The 15,261-nt window shown below is 44.6% G+C and overlaps 1 protein-coding gene across 2 annotated transcripts in view; it reads right to left on the minus strand.

The window, feature by feature from the left end:
- Positions 1 to 15,261, minus strand: part of KCND3 (potassium voltage-gated channel subfamily D member 3) — a 240,583-nt gene that overhangs the window by 49,518 nt on the left and 175,804 nt on the right. For both annotated transcript variants that reach the window (XM_065403281.1, XM_065403280.1), the window contains exon 2: positions 907 to 1,069. In XM_065403281.1, the coding sequence (XP_065259353.1) occupies positions 907 to 1,069 (163 nt within the window). The remainder of the gene's footprint in view (positions 1 to 906; positions 1,070 to 15,261) is intronic.

A 15,261-nucleotide genomic window follows, 5' to 3' on the forward strand; every position in this document is an offset into this window, starting at 1 on the left:
CTGGCTCTAGTATAAGTTGGCAGGTCCAAAATGAAGAATGCAATACATGCATTATATTTTTGCACTGAATGTATTAGTATATCACTGGTAAACCCCAGAAATTCCCAGGAGCTGCTGATTATGGCCAGCCTTTAATTCTGTATTACATGCAGTAGCTTTTTATTTTTTTTAAAAAGCTCGGACATGATAAGACTACAAAGGGACCACACTGCCAAAAGGGTGAATAACTCCTGATAAAGATAAAAAATAAGGATGTACATTTTTTATCACAGTGGAACCAGGCTGGTGTGTAATAAAGGGCAGCAATGGAAACCCCATTGCTTCATACATTTAAAACAAGATTAGATGAAAATACATTGTAGTGAACTAGATTGTGTGTGTATAGATGTGGGCAGATGAGTGTGTTTGTATAGGCGTAAGTAAATGCACATGTGCGTAGATGTAGGTAAGGTGTATGTGTGTACCACTGCCCTTACTAGATAGAAACAGAAGTGGCAGTTGTGTCTCCTATGACTTACACACAATGATTTTGAGATTTGCCATTAGCTTAAGTGTAGCAAGTTGGGCTTTTGGAGCAGAAGGCTGTGAATTCTATCCCTGCTTTTTCCATAAAGTTCCCAATGGCCATGCTGTGTGACACAGGGACAACAGTGAAATTCCAACGTGACCATGGATTTGTTACAATATCATAGGGAACAATTCTTCCCCTGTGGGGGAATGGTCTAGGTGACCGAGCCCTGTGATTTGTGTGTATCTTTTATTCTTCCCTTAATGCTAGCAACTCCCATCATGATAAAATGCCCATGTTGCGTCTGCGTTGCTAGTGATACTACCAGTAAAGCAGGTGTGACTGTAAACTGTGCAGTCTGTCAGTGGAAGGTGCTGTCTGGGATAAATGGGACTTACCTTTTGTGCTCTTCGCTTGTCAGCTCTCTGATTCTGATGATAAATTCGGCTGAAATTGGAAACAATAACTGGGACAGGCAGAGCAATGACCAGCACTCCGCTCAGCGAGCAAATGGAGCCAAATATCTTTCCAGCAATCGTCTTGGGCACCATGTCACCATAACTAGAAGGAAACAAAGACAAAAAGAGGGCCCGCTCCTTTAGACAAAGCCAACCATGCCAAGAGCCTGTGTAATTTCACTGAGCATGCAGACAAACTGAAAGGTCAAGCTGGACAGTAAAATCTAATAGCCAACAACAGTGCATTGGTGCATTGCATCCCAAACAATCCTAATACTACCTCCATGGGAAAAGTATCATTGGATTCGAAGAGAGTGTCTTGATAATAGCCAAAGTCAGGTCTTGAACAGGAGCCTTACCAAAAACTTAGAACAGCCTCCTCTTGGTACCCAGTGAATATATAGTCAGAAACTGTAACTGGAGTTTTCAAAAGGACTGGTTCATTTTAGGTCCACAACTAAAGAGAGTGGCAATCTCATGTCCTGGTATATGCATAAGATGATCACTACAGAAATCAGGAAGGCGTTTCCCCACAATGTGCAGGATTATGCTATTGGCTAGCTGCATTATAGTTTGGATTTGCTATTCATAATTTTGTCTGAAGTACAGGTGTTGGCCAGGGCTGAAGTCAGGATGCTGGACAGGAAGGACCAGTGATCTGAATCTGTGTAGCAAATCACATGTAATGGAGGGACCTGATTTACCACCTCTTTTATACTGGTGTCACATTACTGATGTCCATGGATTTACCCCTGATTTACTCCATGGTAGGTCAGAAGAGAATTAGGCCCTTCAACTCCAATAAATGTCAGGAAAGCTATGATTTAGAGCTCTGCAAAATGACTGAAACCCCAAGCCAAGTCTGCTGCTGGGCTTACCTTACAAACTGAAAACTGAGTTTGTGTTCATTGAAGGATTCACTAAGGATTGATAAGGAAAACTTGGGTTGATTTATATATTTAAATAAAATCCCAGCGGACACTTCTGGTTTCACATATATTCAGACATTTTTGATTTATTTAAACCCCAAACTCAATAAGAAACTCAATCACGTGAACCCAACTGGAAAACATTGAAACAAATCTTAGCAAACTCCAACCTAAGTTCTGCACAACTCTCTCTTCATTAACAATTTTATTTTGCATTTGGAATAATGTTGGTATAAGCAGAGATAAAAGAATCCCCTTAATTTTTATACTAATTGAAAATCATGTTGATCTAACTTCTTTAGATTTCACATGACAAAAACTACCACAGAGTAAAGTGCTATTTTACTGCTGTTTGTGTTTTTATTTTGCATATTGCAAAAGCTTTCTGCTGTATTTGTATCTGTGGAGAAACCCTCAATGCTTTGACTTGTGGTTACTCACTAGTGCAATAAGAAGCATGCCTGTTATTCCCTAAGGGAACAAACAGTACTGTAACTGCTCTGGGTTCCGACAGGTGATTGGCTGACCTAGCTCACTGACTGCCATATTGTAGTGAAGGTAATTGGGATTTTGAATTTACAGTTTAGTCTGACACAATCCCCATATTGCATCACAAATGATTGGACCTCTTAATTCCAGCTGACTGCCCCATCACTCATGATTCCTCCATATCACAGCACAACTTATCAGAATTTGGAATTCTAATGGCATGCCAGCTATTGGCAAAGCTAAAGCAACCGCCCTGCTCTCAACGGATGCGGAGGTGACCTCGGCCAGAGAAGGGTGTTCATGATCCCATGCAGTTTGCCTCTAGAAGTGATTTCAGTGCTCTCTTCTGCAAATGACTGTCAGACAAGTCAAACTCACACCCAGAGAAATGAATTACAGTGTCTTCAGAGCAGCCAGTAAAGGTCACATTTTGTAGTTAGCACCCATGTGGTGTTCTATATAGGAACATGATTAAGTCAGTTATCGACTGAACTTATTGGCATATATGAGTTGCCTTGTTAAAGCATTCATTGTGTACGTTACCATCAGAGCAAACACAAATGACTATAAGCTGGAGGAAGGAAAAACAAAAAGCAGAGCAGACGAGATTTAGGCACTCTACCATCAATACTGTAACTTGTTTAAATGTGTATTGCAAATGAGAGCCCAGGATACAAACCTTTTGGGCACAACAAGTGGGATATTCAAAAGCTCCTAAGTGACTTAGGAGCACAGCTCCATTGGGACAAGGTGGAAAGGCTCTGCCTGCGTTCGGCATGTAAAGGATTCCCTGGCTCCCTGCCTGATTCTTGACTCATCTAGGGCGGGGCTGTGATAGGACGGGGGGAAATGCAGAAAAGGGGGCCAGGAGAAGGGCGTGTTCCTTCTCTGCTCTGCTTACTGAAAACTGGAAAGAAAGGTCTCTGGCTGCTGTGACCAGGGCCGGCTCCAGCTTTTCTGCCACCCCAAGCGGCCAAAAAAAAAAAAAAAAAGCCGATCGGCGGCACTTCGGCGGCAGCTCAATCGTGCCGCTTCATTCTTCGGCGGCAATTCGGCGGCGAGTCGTTCACTCCCTCTCTTCCTCTTCAGCGGCACTTCGGCGGCAGCTCAAAGAGGAAGAGACGGACTGAGGGATCCGCTGCCGAATTCCCGCCGAAGACCTGGAGGTGCCGCCCCGATACAGGACAGAGTGCCGCCCCTTTGTATTGGCCGCCCCAAGCACCTGCTTCCTTCGCTGGTGCCTGGAGCCGGCCCTGGCTGTGACCTGGTGTCCTGAGTCATGTTGCTCTTGTTTTGGATCTTTTTGTTTTAATGCCATGAACCCTGAGTTCAGGGGCTCAAACTGACTTATGGGCTTTACCTTTTTACCATTTGCTGGCTGGCAAATCTGCCTGCCTGCTTACACCATCCACGAGCTTGATGGGTAAAACTTCCTGTGCAGAGCAGAGCCATAAGCAGAAATTCTATCTGGTGGGACATTCCAATATTTCAACCTTTTTTTTCATCCTGAACTGGGATGGAAAGCTGAAATTAGTGACATTTTTTGCAGCATGAAAAGGTCCCAAAATTTTTGATTTGGAAATGGTGGAGAGTTTTGTTTTCAGCATCCCAAACTGAAATGCGTGTGATGGAAAATTCCCCAGCAGCTCCACTTCTCTAACTTTGGAATGCAATAAGGGAGTGGTCAGTTCTGATGGCTCCTCCTGACTGGCTAAGATTTGCATACATCCTGTTGTGACACCCCTACCCCCATTCTCTAGACCGCTTGTTTGTCCCTACGACTTTGTCCGTCTTGTCATTTAGAGTATAACCTCACTGGGACAGGGACTGCCATTTCCTGCATGTCTGTACAGTACCTAGCACATTGGGGCCCTGGTAGGTTGGCCTCTGGTTGCTACTGCAATGTAAATGACAATAGGAAGTGTGTGTACTGTGAGATGTAGTGTGACACAGTTGCTAACAAAGGTGTATCGAAATTCGGACACTAGGCGGCAATCTCTTTAAAAAAATGCACACAGTCATGATACAGGCTTGGATTAGCATCTTCCTTCATTGAGGAAAATAAACTGTTTGCTGACTGGAGTCACCAGCAGTGGCTTCTTATTAGCATTAGGGAACCATAAAGAGGCTCTGACTGAGATCAGGGCTCCACACATGGAAAGAGTTGGTTCCTGCCCCAAAGGCTCACAATAGAAATTAACAAGACAAGGAGTGGCAGAAAGGGAGTTCTGTTTTGCAGATGAGGCACAGAGAGGTGATCTGCCTAGGGTCTATGGCAGAAATGGAAACTGAACCCTGCTCTTGTGAGTCCTGATCCAGCACCTTCATCCCAGGACCATCCTATTCATATATAATAAACTTCAGCTTTGTCCCGACCTGGGGTTACACCCGGAGGGTGGCCACTCACACACTTTACAGCATCACTATCCGCGACCCTGTGCTGATGTGTTGTTAGAAAAATACCCGACCAGGCACAGTAACATGCCAGAAATGTGGGTTCTCTTATGGGGCCTGACCCTGCAAAGTGCTGAGAGCTCAGCGCTCCTAGCCCCAACCTATGTTGTTGTTTTTAAAAACTTGCTCTCCCTTGCCTGCTCTCTTGTGCTTCGCTTATTACATCTCTTTAGGTGTTTGCCGGTCCATGCGCCAATCTGGCAGTAGGGGAGGTCTCTGGGTGGAATACGGAGTGCTTGGTGGAACACAGACCTGACTTGCTATTCCAGTCCATTACACACAGTCTAGCCACGACTGTGCTTGAGGGTCCCTTGTGCGCTTTCTTTCCATGCTGAAAGGTGCATAGGCTATTTGGCCCAATATCTGACATAAAAAATCATGACAGGATCTTCTCTGGGCTACTGCACTCCTTTGTCTCCAGCAAAAGGCTCTATTTAAGGCACCAAAGGCCAAGTGACAGCAGCCTACCACATTTCTGTCGCATTTTCAGTTTTCTGAATTTTCTGTAATTGTCTCACACGACTGGCTGAAGTTTAATTGAACCATGCAGAGGCCTTTTACTGGATTCACCTGCAGTCAGTGTGCTAACGCCCCATGCGATGCCGCTAATCAATAAATCATTCTTTGTCTATTAACTTTTTAGACACTGCCTTACACAAAGATAGTTTAAAGGCTCTTGTTAAGCAATAACCTCTTCTGCCTCATTTGATGCTGTCAAGATTCTTTTTTTTCCCTTTTCCCCTGCTGCCCCTGGACGCAGTAGAACTGCAAATTAATCCTATGCCTCAAACATGACCCTGCTGACCTGCGGCATAGAGACAGACCTTCTGTGCATCCGCGGAAGGTGTAATAACTGTCTGGCACACGCTCCATTGTCATGAATTCGGTTTAGTATGTTCATACAGACCGACTGCGAGCTGCCCTGTTACTCAGGGCTCCAAAGGAAGCGCTATAAAAGGGTCAGACCAGCATAGTGTGTGGAGAGGAAGCTTGCTTAAGATATTTTTACCTTGACTTGGGCAAACACTGGGAAATGTCCTGTAAGGAGCAATTCTGCACTGGCTGGAGTAGGCTGGACTGGAGTGAGACTTCACAGGTCTTCTCCAATGCTGACTCCTGTGTGCATCTACACAGCAGAATTATCTGGGCACAGAATTTTGTTGAATTTACTGGGATTTGGTGTCTTGCAATATAACTTAAAAAGTACCAAGTAACTCAAGATGTTGCTCTCCTTTTCCCTCTCTATCACCTTTCCTTCCTCTCCCTTCCCATTCCCTGACCTTTCTGCTCTTCTTCCCTTATTTGGGGGAATTTTTTTCAATAAAATATAAGTTTAAAAAACAAAAGAAAGAAAGAAAGAGGAGAAGCTGGGATTTTATTTGCCAACTCTGCATTGAATTGAATAAGAACCAACAAAGTAGCAAAAAGAACTTGAACCATTTCTAGGCTGCTCATTGTTAAAGAAAAGTTTATCCATTGGTTAAAAGACCTGGGTATCCACCCAGCTATCCATCCATTTTCATATCACTGGGATGCATAAGATGGCCTCTGTGCCCTGCTGGATATATGCTCTGTAGAGTGAGTTAATCTAGCAACTACAGGGTAACTTTTCTCTGGGACTATAACTGCTGTGTTTCTATTGACTACAACATGTGTGTGAGAACAAAGACAAGGTCATGCATTGTTGCAACAATGTTCAAACCCACTCCTACATTTAATTCATTAATTAATTCTGGAGACAGAGCAGTTCGGTGACGCTGCAACAAGGAGCACTTCCTGGAAATTGGTGGAGTTGCTCTATGATCTAAATCACTTCTAGGTGACTCTCCCGGTGTTTAGTAAAACCTTAGCATGCATACACAGTATCCAAGTGGGTGATTCATTACACAACATCCTCCCACTGCAACCAAAGGAGAAGTTCTCTTTTTGTGTTGTTTTGTTACTGCTGTGCCAACCCTTCCAAAGTGAATTTGAGCTGCATCATGTGGAATAAATCAAGTGTCTCTGGGCTCACACATGGAGCATCTGTCAAACATTCCTGGTTGGGGCAGTGATGTAAAGCATTTAATGACAGGGCACTTGTAACTTTTAGAGGCATGACTAAAGCAAGGCAAGACATGGTGCATCTGGTATAATTTCTGCTTCTCTGGGGAAGTGGGAAAGGTGCTAAAGAGGCTAAGAAGGACTCAGCTTGCAGCTATGAAATGCTCAACCTGTTCCAGAGGAGAACCAGTGGTGAGCCAGTGTTTAACCATTAGGTTATGCTGCAGCCGGTGCTCTGCATGTCACCAGGTTTCAGAATGTTGTAAGGAAGTGCGAGCGGCCAGAGCTGATTTTGAATCACCAAGGGAGAGCTTAGAACCACCATAGCAACTAAATTTTCTAAGAGATGCAACCAAAACATGTGAAGACAATGCAGGGTTGAGAACAGTGGCTGAATAGTGGTGATGCAATAACATCTTTAAATACTTTCCTATTATTATTGTTTAAAGTGCACCTAGTGTTTGTGAAAGCTGCCAGACTGAGAGCGCTGGAGACTGACTATGTCTAGCTACTGAACAGGCTCTAAGTGGCATGGGCTGTGCCACCATTAAATAAGCATCACAAACCTGTGAGAGGTAAATAAGGGAGGTTGTTTCACCCGTGTGTATGCCTCTCGAATGCAGCAGATGTTCAAAACCCCGCAGCAACAGCATAGGGCAGGAAGAGGAGAGGAATACTATCTCTGAATGAAATTGGTGGGGAAATTTCAGGAGGTAGAATGTAGTTACTTGAGTTGGAACACAGCCAGACACTAGCGTTAACAGCCTTATCTCTTGTAGAAAAGATCACCATGGGATCTTCAATGACCGCAAAAGGCCACGGCCTTGGTTTTATATCCTGATTGAATTATGGCACCTCCAGCTTCGTACACTACACTGGGGCTTACTGCTGATTTTGAGTAAAGCCCATATTGTGGTTTAGTATTGACTCGGTGGAAAGAGTGATCCTTACTGTTTCACAACAGAACCTACACATTTTGTAGTAGTTTCATGTTATAGTAGGGTCCCAGTCCCATCTTACTTAGCATATGAGGCTTGCCAGGGATCTTAGTACACGATGGTCTGCCTATAAGATATGACATGCAATGATAATTTAAAAAATGACATCGCTTAATAACTTTGCATACTAATTGAGGCACTGTTTCCTATATACAAACTGAGATAAAAATGATGTGGTTTGGTACCTGGGGTGTTGCCCTTGTCTGCACTAACTCTTCAAAAAACAAGTAACTGTATGAACGTCAGTATGATTTCCTTTGATTGTGTACGGTGCAGTCCGGAATACAGAGAAGAAAACTTGTTTCAGGTTATGCCATTTCCCAATAGGATTTGCAGATGACCTAATGTTTTTGGGAGCTGGCATTCTGTAAAGCAGCTGCAGCTTCCGGAAAAAAAAAAAAAAAAACCCCGACACAAAAAAACTCCCCAATCCCTCATATTTTCTCACCTGTCACAATCAATTTACTATCAACAATACAGTTGTTTGTTTATTTGGCATTACCAGAGGGCCATAAACGCAGCATTTTCAAATGAGGAACACTCGCTGCTGCTCCCTTATTCTTCAGGGTAGAGAACAATGAATAAACACTCTTCAGCCCTGCTCTGAATGGCAAAGCCACATGCTTATTTCCAGACTGCTGGTGACCTGGGTTAATTTGTGGGCTATCAAGGGAGCCACAAGAGATATTGCAACATATCGTTGTCTTGTTGCTTCTCGGGAAACAAGGGAAGAGAGACGGGATCTCCTGTGATAACTCGCAATATAACTTTGTTTAAATACTGCATGGTCATGACTAGGGTTACCATATTAAAACATTTAAAAAAGAGGACACTCCACGGGGCCCCTTCCCTGCCCCAACTCTGCCCCTTCCCCGGCCCCACCCCAACTCCGCCCCCATTCCAACCCCTTCCCCAAAGTCCCCGCCCCAACTCCGCCCCCTCCCCTGAGCGCCCCCCACATTCCGCCGCCTCCTTCCTCCCAGCCACGTGAAACAGCTGCCCAAGCGCTATCGGCTTCACGGTTTGCCGGGCAGCCCCCAGACCTCCAGACCTTGCGCCCCCAGCCGGGCGCTTTCCCAGCGCAGCCGGAGCCCAGGAGGGGAAGTGCCCGGCCGGGGGCGCAGGGTCTGGACATCTGGAGGCTGCCCAGCAAACCGTGAAGCTGGTAGCGCTCGGGCAGCTCGGCTCTTCAGCTACACAGAGCTGAGGTGTCTGGGGGGAGCAGCAGCAGCCGCTGCCGCTGGAGCCACTCTAAGGTAAGCAGGGGACAGGGATGCCGGCAAAGCATTTTCCCGGATATGTTCGGCTTTTTGGCAATTCCCCCCGGACGGGGATTTGAGGACCGAAAATCCAGATGTATGGTAACCCTATACTACAGTGATGAGCGCGGTATAAGAACCCACAGCAGTTAGAACAGAGGCAGTGTGACTCAGAGACACTGCTCTCTATCACATTTCAGAGGGGTAGCCGTGTTAGTCTGTATCAGCAAAAACAACGAGGAGTCCTTGTGGCACCTTAGAGACTAACAAATTTATTTGGGCATAAACTTTCGTGGGCTAGAACCCACTTCATCAGATGCATGAAGTGAAAAATACAGGAGCAGGTATAAATACATGAAAGGATGGGGGTTGCTTTACCAAGTGTGAGGTCAGTCTAATGAGATCCTCCCCTGCTTCCTCCTTGCTCCGAGGGTCCTAGCATTCATGGACTATAACATCTGTAAATGACCTTTCTCCCCCTAGGTCTTTCTCTGGCATTGGCTCAGCTACTCTAGTGAATGAAGAATGTGTGTGTGTGGCGGGGAGGGATTAATGGCTCGACCCAGCTCCCACTGAAGTCCATAGAAAGAGTGCCATTGACTTCTCTGCAGCTGGATCAGGCCCTAAGCAAATGAGTAGCTCTTCTTACTCCTGTGCTTCTGGACTGCGTCTCCCGCCTTGGAGTGTAAGGTGCGGGAGAGAGCAGTTGACTCCCTCCTGCTCCCCTGCACAAGCAAGTAAACTGCATCACCGTCTAGCCCCAAAAGAGCCTGGTTTTAAAGCTTTGTAACTGCTGACAAAGGCAGCTTCATAGCCCAAGCTAGACAGATACAGAAACTTCCTAGTGCATTTGCTTTAACCTTTATGGCCTCTTCTCTCCTTCACCAAGGAGAATTCTTTATTACGTAATGCTCATGCCCCCGCCTGTTCAATTAAAACTTCGGGAACCAAGACTAGAGGAACACATGCTATATAATTAAAAAGTGTCTAATATTACTGTCGCCTACTCCTACCTTTTGGCATCAGTTTCTGAGCAGTCTGTGGGCATGGAACAAGTTGATTCATTCCACTTGACAATGCAGAGCCTTTGCGAGTTCACTTTGGGTAGCTTTAATTTCTAATAAAGAAGACATCAGGCCTTGACGAGCTCTAACCCTGGTCTCAAATGTAGATGGTCATTAAGAGATTCTTCTGAAGCTATGGATTAAAGATGGTAATAAAATAAAATACCTGTCATGGCGTGATCTACCTGAGGGAATTTAAATTGCCAACTTGCTCATATGAATTCCAGTGAGCTGCTAATTATCCTGAACGAATACCCCCATTTCCCCCCCAACACGTTATGCGGTAATTGGATGAGGCCCTTTTCTCTGTGTGCTGCACAATCTTACATGCTAACAAAGAGCCATGACATGCAAATAGACAGCTTACCGCCACAATGGAGAAGCTTGTTGGCAATTGTAGCACAGAAGCCAAGGACTAAGTGGACTCAAACTGCCCTCTCCCACAGTTCCTGGAAGTAAAGGACATCATGGGCAACCTTGCACGATCGTCTGTGCTGTGCCTGTTCCCTGGATAGAGGCCGCCAGTCTCCAGACCTGTTAATCTCCTTTCACTGAGGTACCAGTGTATCACAATTTGTACTGTGCTCACTGGCTCTGACCCAGAGCCCATTGAAGTTAATGGCACGTCTTCCCTTGACTTCAGTGGGCTTTGGACCAGACCCTTAAGACTACAGTTGCTGCTACTCCACTATTGGCATGTGAGTCTAGTGCAATATTAATTGCTACAGTGACAACTTGTTTTCTTCCCCGAACAATAGTGCGAGGTGCTAATGGCCTTGTGGCATATTTATAATGGAGATGGCAAATAATCAAAAAATATTGTTTTTCAATGAGCATTAATTGGACGTTTTAAACCCAAACCTTCCTTTTTTTTTCCTGACAAGAGTCAAAGAACCTCAGACATCCCCATTAATTGTTTGTTAAAAGGCAACTCATCACGTAAGAAGGGGAAAATACTTCTGCAGAAAGTACATTTTAGGTAATTCGTCAATAAGCTCATTAGGATAGCGAGATGATAAAAGAGCTAGATTATGATTAATGCTCAGAGGGCCTAAAAGGAACTTGGAACATATAGTGCAAGCCACGCCAGGCTGTGGATTCGGCTTGGCTATATAGAGTATGATTGTCACAGAGAGGTAGGACGGCCTTACATTTAAGGCACTGGACTCAGCCTTAGGATACCTCCATTAAATCCTTGCCTCTGCCACAGACTTCTTTTGTGACCTTGAGTAAATAATAGAGAGTCCTGTGGCACCTTTAAGACTAACAGATGTATTGGAGCATAAGCTTTCGTGGGTGAATACCCACTTCGTCAGACGCATGTACATAATGTAGTAATGAGTAAATAATGTGATCTCTCTGTGCCTCAGTTCTCCGCCTATGAAATGGCAATGAATAACCCCCTCTGTGTCTGCTTGCTCCATTTAGATGATAAGATCTTTAGGGAAGGGAGTGTTTCTTATAATGTAGGCACACAGTACCCAGCACTACGGGGCCTCTAGGTGCTATGGTCAAGCAAATAATAATGACAGTGATCTAGAAGTCTATCGTTAATACAGCCTGGCAAATGGCTCCAGGCATATCCAGAGATATGTGCTGCAAATTGGCTGCATTCGATGTAAAGCATGCCTAAACACACGTACTGTTTCACTGCTAGCCAGAATTCACGCTGTTCCACTTACTTACTTTATTACATTAGGCACCTCTGATGTAGACCAAACAATGGCCTGTATTTGTGTATGTGAGGATATTCCACCCTCCCGGATACTCAGTAGGGTGCAAACAGAGTCTTGCCATTATCACTGAAGGGGTCTAAAGAAAATGTTACTGAGGCCTTCCCTGTTGTAGCTACAGTGGGTGTTTGGGTTGCTTTTGATGGGCCAGTGCTCCGCTGGAACATCTAGCATGGGCGAGTCACTGAAAATTGATTCCACAGTAAATCAGCTAAGGTTGAAAATATGAAATCTTTTTTTTGGGGGGGGGGGGGGGGGGCGGCGCTAAATTGATGGGTATAGGAAGCTGCTCTATACTTCAGAGTTCTTTACTCTGTGAGAGTGCTCAGTTTATTCTAGATGTTGTGCTGCTGCCCATCTCCATAGTATCTGGGCGCAGTCCATGTAAACTCAATAGCACTAGCGAAGTCCCTCATGGTTTTCATGGAGTCTCTGGGACTTCTCCCGTTTGGGGATATTGTCTCTGTTTGGGGATAGGTGGGTTTTTTTTAGATTTTATTAATTCTCTCTGTTTTGTTTGCTGGGGTGATAGGGGTTTACTGGGTAAAGGGGAGTGTTGTGAGTGATTCTTAGGATGGTAAAGCTCTTCCAAAGAGGAAGGTTTTGCAGTGTTTCCTAAAGATGGTCAGAATCTGGAGTCACCTGATTTGTTTGTTCCACAGCCAGATCCCCTCAGCAAAGAAAGCTTTGTCTCCAGCTCTCACATGCTTTGTCCTGGGCTTGGAGATCTGCATTGCTCCCAGGGGCGTGCAGCTGTTGTGGTGGCTCACGGACTGAAATCTGACCTTCAGTGTAGCAGGGCATGATCCAGTCCTTGCTGTGAAAATTAGGACTAAATCCTTAAGCTGATGCTGGAAACTGACTGGGAGCCAGGGGAAGGGCTTGAGCATTGCCCGATGTGCTCACGATGGCCTAAACCATGGAGGAGGTGGGCAGCCGCATCCTGTAATTTCTGGAGCCTGTGCATCATCTTCACATTCAGCTTCAGACACAGCGTAACTCAGGCTGGAGGTGACAGAGGCAGGGGTCACTTTGTCCAGGTCCTCGTCCAGGAAGAAGGGATGAAGTTTCCTAGCCAGCTGGAGGTAAAAGGAAGGCAGATTGGGAGACTGATGCTACCTGCTCAGCTATGATGAGTGAGGAGCCACATGTGACTCTGAGGTGTCACACCACTCTGACGGATGGGGGCTGTGGGCCTTCAGAGGGCGGTAGAGACGTCAAAGCGTTTCCCCTTTCTGACTAGCATCACTTCCGTCTTGCCTGGGCTCATCTTGAGCCAGATGTTCTTGTAGCATTCAGACTCTTTAGCAGTGGCGGTGGTTGAATCCATTGAGAATGAGATACATGGATGTGTGTCATAGTCATCCTGTGGGCAGCTGACCCTATGGCATCTTGTTCTCTCTCCCAGTGGTTTCATGTATCTATGGACATGAACACATCTCACTACCTATTTGCTGCTTAATACCTGCTTTCAGCTATTTATATTCATTTGAAGATTGAGGTTAACAGGAGAGGTAGCTGCCTCCCATAGTACCAGAGTAGGAGGTGAACAAGCTTAATTTCTGTCCCACCAGTCATGGTGGGTCTCTCTTACAGACCATGTTGGATGAAGACTTCAGAGTCCAAGGATATCAGGATTGTAATCTTAGAAGAATGGACTGGACAAAGCAGTGGAAAATATACTGTAGGGAGCAACCCTACACTTTCTAGGAAGATGCACTAGATGTCAGCTAGCAAGCAGGTCCTTTCTGTCCCTTTGGGCCTGGTTCTGGTATCTTTACAGACTGAAGAGTTGTTATTAAGCAAACGGATTTACACACGTAGCTCCAATCAGTTCAATAAAACTATGTAGGTGAGTGTGAGTAAAAGGTGCAGAACTGGGCCCTTAAGGAAAAATCACAGCGAGCTCCTTCCTCTCTCCTTCATCCTCCCCTACACAGAAAGAAAATAACTCCTCGGAAGACGGCATGTGTATGTGCAACATTCAAACTACTAAGAAAGCAGTAAAAAATATTGGGGCTGTTAGTAATTAAAAAGATAGAAAAGCAAACAATCTATCAGAAAAGCAAATTTCCCATAAACTGAACAGATACTTGTCTCTACCTGCTTTCAATTCATAACAGAACCAGGAGACTTGGGGAGACTCGGATCCAAGAAAAATTATTATCCATGTCAGGAGTGCTTCGTTCTTAGTCATAACAGGGGCTGTATGACACTCACCCTTATTAGCAACTATCAGTCGTGCACATTTTAATATGCGGTTATTTTATCCCTCTTTCACTAAGAAATTGTTATCAGATAGACGTCACTGCCTTTGTGTTTTGGTTTTAATGGTGAAGTTATCTGGACATCCCTTGAACTCCTCCAGCTGGAGACAGCAATAAATAAGGTGCTGAACAGCTCATCAAATGACTCAGTCTAAAAATAGCTCTCCCGGCAGCATCTTCTGATGATCATATCTCTCTCTGTGCAACACGCACAGACTCTAAAAATAGAGGATTATAATCAAAAAGCTGAAAGACCCTTAACTACAGTATAGAGACATTAGCAGGTGCTCCAATAATGAAGCCTTTGCAAAGGCAATGAGAAGATTTTGATGAGGTTGCTCTTTTCCAGTCTACTTGCTTGCAGTTTTCTGTAGTGGGCCAGATTCTCAGCTGATGTAAAACTGATTTGGTATCAGTGGAACCAGGCTCAATTTATATCGTCTGGGGATCTATCACAATAGGAACTGTCTCATCATCTTCCCATCCCTCGGCCATGGGGCATAACATTTCCCCCCTTTCCCCCCTTTCTCCACGCCACCCTACTTGAATCTTCATAGATCATCTTATGGAAGAACCCTCACTTTGCCATCCATCCATTTCACTGTGTGTAGGTTTCTTAAGACCTTCTTAGAAGACCAAATGCATCTAAGAGCTGACTTTAATTAATGAATACCCTGAATGAAAAATATTCACGTAATATAGCCTCCTGCTGTCTATGCTGGTTTCTTTATATACAAGTCTCTCAAATACCATTGTCCTACTTCAACCTTCTGATATGTTAAATCGCTTACAAGGCTTTTCTTTAGCTGCACTAAATAAAATGACAGATACATCATATAAACTGAAGAACACAGCCACCTTTCTTCTAAGAGAGGAAGCCCAGGTTAGCTGACATAAAGGATTAAATTGAAGAATTGAGTGTTATCAAGAATATTTTTTTCTTTTGCAAAATGAAAGACATCACTTTTCTCTACATGGCTCTTTTTAGTCCTGGAGTTTTAGGTTTCAGAAATGATTTCCCAGCTTTTAAGTTTCAATGGAAGGCTATAATTCTATCTT

The sequence above is a fragment of the Emys orbicularis genome, chromosome 4, assembly GCF_028017835.1.
Source record: "Emys orbicularis isolate rEmyOrb1 chromosome 4, rEmyOrb1.hap1, whole genome shotgun sequence".
NCBI lineage: Eukaryota > Metazoa > Chordata > Testudines > Emydidae > Emys > Emys orbicularis.